General features: G+C 38.6%; 1 protein-coding gene across 1 annotated transcript; it reads right to left on the reverse strand.

Annotated features, from left to right (window-relative positions):
• Positions 1-1,206: 1,206 nt before the first annotated feature.
• asphd1 (aspartate beta-hydroxylase domain containing 1) lies at positions 1,207-7,389 on the reverse strand. The gene is made up of 6 exons (XM_042505590.2): positions 7,263-7,389; positions 4,859-5,331; positions 4,483-4,689; positions 3,707-3,914; positions 3,272-3,385; positions 1,207-2,646 (listed from the first exon to the last, which is right to left on the reverse strand). The coding sequence occupies exons 2-6, from the start codon at positions 5,309-5,311 to the stop codon at positions 2,537-2,539; spliced, it is 1,092 nt and encodes a 363-aa protein (XP_042361524.1). The 5' UTR covers positions 5,312-5,331; positions 7,263-7,389; the 3' UTR covers positions 1,207-2,536.
• Positions 7,390-7,415: the final 26 nt, after the last annotated feature.

Genomic DNA, 7,415 nt, shown 5'->3' on the forward strand with positions numbered 1-7,415 from the left:
TTTGTGTCTTGTGAGACTTAATAAGAATGGTGTGAGTACAACTGATTATTGCAGTGTTGATCTATCATTTTGTGGGATGTACATACTGTTGTAGTCAAAGACATATACAGCTCAACTACATCTTAGTTAAAATACTGTATATACAAAGTAGTTTAATTCACATTAAATAAGTATGACTGGTATTATTTCTAAATGGCAGATTGACAACAATATTAATAAAAATAGCATTTATTTTCCAACCACTTTGTTCATTTGGCATCTTTTCACTGAATATAATCCCTCTAAAGTTGCTAATGCTGTTGCATAACAAAAGGCCAACATGACAACTGTTGAGTGTGACAATAGCTATTTTTGTCTTTTGATAAACTTTCCGGTCCTAACCTTTAAAGGCTGTAGCTCTAATGTCAAGCTTGTCAGTGAAAAACACTGATGTCTGTTATAGAATTAATGTACTAACATATAATTGCTGGGATGCAAAACAATATTGTTTCATGAACATATGATATAAAAAAGATATTATTGCAAAATGTAAATCATAATAGTACAAATTTGCAAATGCCATCTCTTTTTGAAAACATCACATCGACACAGCGAGGTGCAAAACCTCACTTTGTGATGGTGTGGCGGACTGCAGCAATTTTAAGATTTAATTCCAAGACTGTCATTCTTTAATACTGACCTTTGACAGCGACCTCAGCATTATGTTATTTGCTTGTAAATTTGACAATCATTATGATGTTCAGCCTCCTATCAAACCCCCCACAGCTCATATAATAAATGTCTATTGTTGAACGATTCACACACCATGAAACACCATACATACCACTACTCTCAGGAATAATCTGTCTCTGTGGGTTGGATTAGTGCAGTCTCAGTAATCCTCATCATGGGACCCTCAGATGAACAGATGGCAGATAAGACAAAATCACCTCTAATTCTCATCTACTGACTGAAAAAAGTAACCCAAAAAAGCTATAGAAGCTTAATGAACCAGAATCTGTTCTTATAATACTATTTTATAGTGTTTAAATCAAAAGACATATTTGTTACAGATGTTTGTTTTTGTTGGGTTTTTTTTGTTTTGTTTTTTTTTTGCCCTGAAACAATTATACTGTCCATTTTGGAGTTCATAGAGAATTAACATGCTTTTTTTTTCAAAATAACAAGTAAAATAGTCAAAAGGTTTTTTTTCCTAATAAAAATAATATATTTTAATACTAAGTAGATAAAAGTGTTTCCTGCACAATTTAATGTCATATTTTGAGAGCCCTAACAATCAGCTTGGCATCATGCATTCTAGCTCAATAAAAGTGTATATATACATGTATTACTATGGTACTCTATTAATTTATGCACTCAGTACAGTACAATACAGTCAATGTTTTATTCGCTATTTGTTATTTGGATTCCAAGAAAAACAGAAGTGACAAAAAATCAGATGTATGCATGTCACACGACATGTAAACCACTATACTAAATATATTAATAAACAAAGAAAAATATATTTATAGATTTATATATAGAACCATACAGGCATCCATGTAGAGGTAATAAGGAGAGAAAAATTACCCACAGTATGCAAAAGTTAAAGGTCCAGTGTGTAGGATTTAGAAATGGGGTATTATATTCAAAAACTAACAAGCTCAGGGGCAGATTCACGAAAGGATTGTGCAGCTTTTGCGCAAATAAGAAAATTTGAATTTTCAGAATGCAATTATAACTGTGTTGCCAAGCAAACAGCATCTTGGTGCTCTTGTGCTATTTGCACCTTTAAAATGGGTGATATGCATACATTTGGCACAAAATTGGCCTCTGTCTTTGGCAATGATGCTCACTGCAAAAACCGTCCAATTCACAAAGATCAGCAGTATCATGGGCGATCCACATTTTTGAATCAGCCTCTGTAGTTCTCACAATAAGTTTCAGTCCTGCAACCTTACTGCTAGATGCCACTGAATCCTACACATGGGACCTTAAATATAGGCTTGGCATTATTTCTGTTAAACAAAAATAAAATCTACATTTATATGATTTTCACGTTTTCACAGTTTTTTGGTTAAGCCATAGATAATCTACGTACACTTCAAAATAAAACATCCCAGACTGAGTCGTGCACTCGTGCACATGCATCAGCAGCTCAAAACAAGGTCCAGTAAACAGGACAGATAGGTTTTGCATGCAAATAGCATTCACTAGCATAGTATATGATGTCAAGATTAGATTTACAGTAGTTAACACCTGATCTGCTCTTCTTAGGTTTGATCCTCATTGTGCTTTCAAGTGATGTCAGTTTGAAGCCTGCACCCGAATTGTCTAGCATCTAGCTTTGAATAACACCATCCATAATTATGTGCTCTTGTGGCACTAGGCCATAACTCCGACACCACTTGAAAGCGTGGCTAATGGCTTGTGTAATTCTTAGGGCAGATTCACACAGTGATTCATCGACTGGAATGAGATGTATGAACCACAACAAGCAGGGCTAAGATAAGGCATCCCTGTATGTTGTATGTTGGTAGTACTGGCAGGTGCAAAGTCAGAGATCAGGGCTGAACATGAAGTCCAGTGCTTGTCTTTCTGCTGCAGCCACATTTGGATGCCAGAGGTCCACACTCAAAATGACTCGGGGTCCAGCATCTGGAGGCCCTATAGAAACAGATACAGATACAATTTTAGGTAAAAACATTGCAGCTATTTAGGTTCACAAGATCATGCATTGGACGCCACTTTTATTAATGTTTTATTAATACATTTATTAATTTTATTATTAATTAATTTTATTAATGTTTGTGTAATCCTTTGAAACCCGCATCGACATCACTTTTCTTAAACTTTTTTTAACATGAGCAAAAACAAAGCAATCAGCAACTTGGTATGAAATATCTCAGAAAAAGATCATATAACTAGGGAAAGATGTCAAGAAAACTATATTTATAATCACTATATTTTTAAAATTCGGTTACAGAAAAAAATATATTATTTATTTCTTATTTTGTATTTTATTTGATCATTTTTCAGTTCTTTTCCTGTTTTTGTTCTTTTACTTTTCTTTTTTTGTAATAATTTCAGGTAATTTTCTTGTAGATTTTTACTAATTTCGTGCTCATTATGAGGTCATTTCTTGTTCAGTCATTGCATTTTTTTCCATGCTTTTGTGAGACATCAGGCAAATTCACACAAGTTTCAAGGGGTTAATAATGAGAATACAATTCGGAGCAAAAATGAGAGTAAAATGGATGTTAGAAGTACTGGTTTTTCATGATTTACTGACCCTTGTGGGAGACAGTGTGGAGAAAGGAGTCATCCACCAGGAGACAGTGTCCTTCCGACCAGCACTGAGGCTCCCCTCCCACCACCAGCTCACACAGGGGTGGAGTCTGCAGACCTAAAAGAGTGATGTCTGTTTTTAAACTTTGGAAACGAAATATGGTTTTCCTAAGCTAAGAAGGCCATGCACTCTAGCCCTGTCTGTTTAAAACTGAGAGGATTATAGCCAGACGGATCACAGAACAAAATAGGCTAAGGAGGAAATGAACCTAGACCCGGACCCAAAGTACAACATTATGCAATGTTTTACTATTTTTATCAGGTCATTTATCTTTGTCCACTTTTTTTTTTTTTGGTGTCATCAGTGGAGTCAGTGAAAGGCTTTTCAAATTTGTCTAGGGTGCAAATAAACCATGGTGAGTACATTTCTTCTACTAACCAAGGTGACAACGCAGGCGTGTATTGGTGGGTCCATATGAACTCCCTAATGTAGCTCCGGGCCCCAACAGCCAAAATCCAGCAGATCCCAATGAGTTGCTGCTTATAAACGTACGCAGAGAGAGGAGAGTCCGGTAGGTGCGGGGACAGGAGCGACAGTTTCCTGCCACAGAGACACCTGCACTGTACAAAGGAAAAACCGCCTGGCCCTGAAAAAATAAATGACCCACAATTAACATTTGACACCAAAGAAACACAAACAGCAGAGGATCAGTCAATATTCCTACTGATTAATTCATACTCCTATTTACATTAGGACCTATTAAAAAAAGTAAACAGTATTAACTAAAATTTTACTCTTATTTAGATTTTGTTTTTCATTTGGTACAATTAAGGATGACTGAACTACCTTTATTGTGAATGCAAACTAAGGGAACCACACAACCAAAATGTGACAATTTCCTATAACTGTCCTAGCAACAGGTTTTGTTATGGCATTGCTCGTGATTAGTCAGATGAGTGTATGAGTGGGAACTCGATTATGCAGGGATCACTGCTGCGCAGACTCTGGCTCCAAATGCTGTCACCAGTGCAAGATGGTGGTGGCTGTATCACAGATATTATGGCTTCATTTTGTCCAGTGGGAGGAAGTGGAGGCACATTGTCTATCTTCATATAGTAAAGTCATTAGTTTCTGCTGATAATATGAAACCAGCTTACACCAGTATGTTGCCTAACAGGTAATGATTTTTGTTCATAGGTCCTTTTCTTGTGTACCTTTGGTCCCAGACAGGTCCAGCCCAGTTTTGAGTCGATGCCCCTCTGATATACACCCTTGAATTCAGCCAGGATTACAGAGTAGTTGGCTTCCAAGACCTCAATGTCGTGCCGATGAGCATCTCGTGGGAAAAAAGGAACACTTGGGACATCTGGCAAGAAGAAGAGATGAGGCTTCTGAATCGCAGAGTGATCGTTCAGTCTGACCTACAGTGAAAACAATAAGAAATCAATGATTCATTTTTGATGATGTTTCCTTCCTCCACTGTTTGCCCTTGAACAAAAGTAGTTCCAAAATTACTGAATACATCATGTACACATGATTTACTACCAATGGCAAGTGCCAGCTTGTAGGCTGCATGGAACAGATTCATACCTGCTCACGTAGGCCTTTATGAATGCGGCCCATGCCCACCCAACTGTAGCGCTTGGCATACTCTTGCAGTGCTGCGTAGAGCTTCTTAGCCTCTGCAGATGCCTGGGCTGGGAACAAGGCATGACTCAGCACTGGGGTGAGGTAGCCCTGTCCCTGCTCCTCATCCTCCTCTGTTTCCATGGAAATAAATGGAGTAATTTGATCACTTCTTGACAGCTTGGATCGTGCGCTACACTTTGTACCAGCACAGCTACCGCCACGGGACATCATGGACCGCCTTGAGCCTGACTTGAGCTTTCCAGCATGTGCATGGCCTGGGAGTGGCAGATCGGAGCCCATCCGATAACAGTGCCACAGAAAGAGGAGCAGTAGAGTCCACAGAAGGCCACTCAGTGAATGGACACCCAGCTCAACATATGGAGGCAAGGGCAGTGTGTTCATTGACCAGTGCATCCCTTAAATTTGTGAAAATACTGAAATAGAACCAGATCAAGAGAAAATGGTAATACATACATATGTGCAATATGGCAAAGTATTTTTTTTCTACATCTACGTACTTGTTTTTTCCCTACAATTCAAAGACATTATTTTTGCTTGTCCCAGTCCTACGGATCATCATATAAGGGGATAGGCAGCTCTGTTTGCCAACAAGCACAGCCTAAATGGAATGAAGGATTGTCCTGGATTCAAACATCCCATTCATTCATTTATTTTCTTAATCCCCTCCAGGGTCGCAGGGAGCTGAGGTCTATCCCAGCATGCATTTGGAAGAAATTTGTGAAACAGGTTGCTGATCCATCACAGAGCCACTGACCCTTTGGGTAAGTTGCCTATGACACTGACTTCATGGTGTTATGTAAGTCCTGATCTTGGACCTCTCTTGGCAAACTAGTTGTGGATGTAGCGAAAGATTTCACTGCAGGCAATATTCTGAAGTCACACCAGGGCTTCTTTCTATCTCTCTTCTACACTTTTCCACCTTGGCTGCTAGTTTGGAGAATACCTATTTCTTCCCTTCCTGAAATTTAATTTAATTTTAAATTTAATTCAAATTACATTGAGGTCTACAAAGTAAACAGGCTACAGTTCAAGCACTTACCACTGGAAAGATGATCTTTTCATAAAACTAGGCTTTCTATGCGTAAGAAAGATACAAAATTCTTGAAATTGGTGCTACATGAAGAGAGTACACAGGAAAATGGTTGTTGCATTTGCTTTAGCCTAGGAGGTAGAACTTGTGCAACTTCAAACCGTTGAACACAAACAGCAAGTGTTTTTTTGAAGGCAATTTCTTTGTTGTTTTCAACTATATTTATTATTATTATTATTATTATTATTATCATATGTATTGTTGTTGTATTGAACTACTTTTCAGATAAATTTCTTGTCTTTTTGGTTTTTTTTTTTACTTACCTCTCACTAGTTTTTTGTCATTTCTGCTTTTGTTGCACATTGTCTTTTTCCCATGATTTTGAAAGAAATCTAGACAATTTGCTAAGAATTTCAATGGGTTAACTTCCCAATATTTCCCCCTATCAGCTATAACTTTTGTCCAATTATGATTCTGGCATTATGAACAAAGTTATAGCAATGAACTTTTTCCTATTAGTAGAAAAACGTGTCTTACTTTCAGCTATTGATGCTGACATGAAAAACATTTCTCACTTACAGTATTGACTTTTGGGGAAGTCAGTGTCATTCAAGATGATGATGTTAAAAGAACAGATATGAACATTACATCAGTGGCAAACTTTGCTATTGCATATTTTAAATGTAAAACCCAGCTACTTAAAATTTGCAGAACACCCATGACATGGACACTTATTTGACCTTGCAGTGCCAAAGTGAACCAAATGTTGCATGCGAGCTGTAAATGAATCATATTTTTAGAGAGTCGGAGAGGCAGACTTGAAATTTCATTATTATGATTTGTTTTTATTGTTCCCCAAAAGAAAACGTGCGTGCATGCACGATTGTGTGCACGTGCATGCATGGATGCGCGCGTGCGGATGTGTTTAAGGTGGGAGGGCTCTTTCCTAATAGGCTTATTCCAACGGATTCGTTCTGTAGTTGCATCAAGTACATGCTATGCGATGATACTGTCCACTGGAAACACCTACAGGCTACAGCACGGTTAGCATCATGAGGTGTTCCGTAAATTGTGGACTTGGGTCTCTCTTGTTTTGCATTCAATTCAGCATCATTTTGTTATTGCTCTGCGCCAGCCCCCATAGCTCAGCTGGCTCATGTTTAATGTCCGCATTCCGTGTTAGCGCAAACATCCACCCATAGCACGGTACAAAATGTTCGCCATGCATAGTTTGGCACATGCAGGCCTTTAAAATGAGCAAACAAACACGAATTAACCACTGCGTGCCGCATCTCACATCTCATGTCTGATTACCTTGATAAAACCGTGCAGCGCTGTGTCGGACACACTTCAGCACCGTGCTGGTGGACAGCTCCTCCAGCGCTCACACACAAAATGTGGATCTCTTCCCGCGCGCAGCTGCAGTTACCGCGTGCCACCGCTAGGGCGCACCTGGAGCTTCAACAC

This window comes from Plectropomus leopardus, chromosome 18, assembly GCF_026936395.1.
Source record: "Plectropomus leopardus strain MGB_pleo_1.0 chromosome 18, ASM2693639v1, whole genome shotgun sequence".
Taxonomy (NCBI): Eukaryota; Metazoa; Chordata; class Actinopteri; order Perciformes; family Serranidae; genus Plectropomus; species Plectropomus leopardus.

Excerpts from the sequence above, each read along its gene's own strand:
- asphd1 (XM_042505590.2), bottom strand. The coding sequence starts at position 5,311 with ATGCACTGGTCAATGAACACACTGCCCTTGCCTCCATATGTTGAGCTG. Across the intron at positions 3,386-3,706 it reads ACGCCTGCGTTGTCACCTTG|GTCTGCAGACTCCACCCCTG; the intron begins GTTAGTAGAAGA and ends TCACTCTTTTAG. Across the intron at positions 2,647-3,271 it reads CCACACTGTCTCCCACAAGG|GGCCTCCAGATGCTGGACCC; the intron begins GTCAGTAAATCA and ends CTGTTTCTATAG.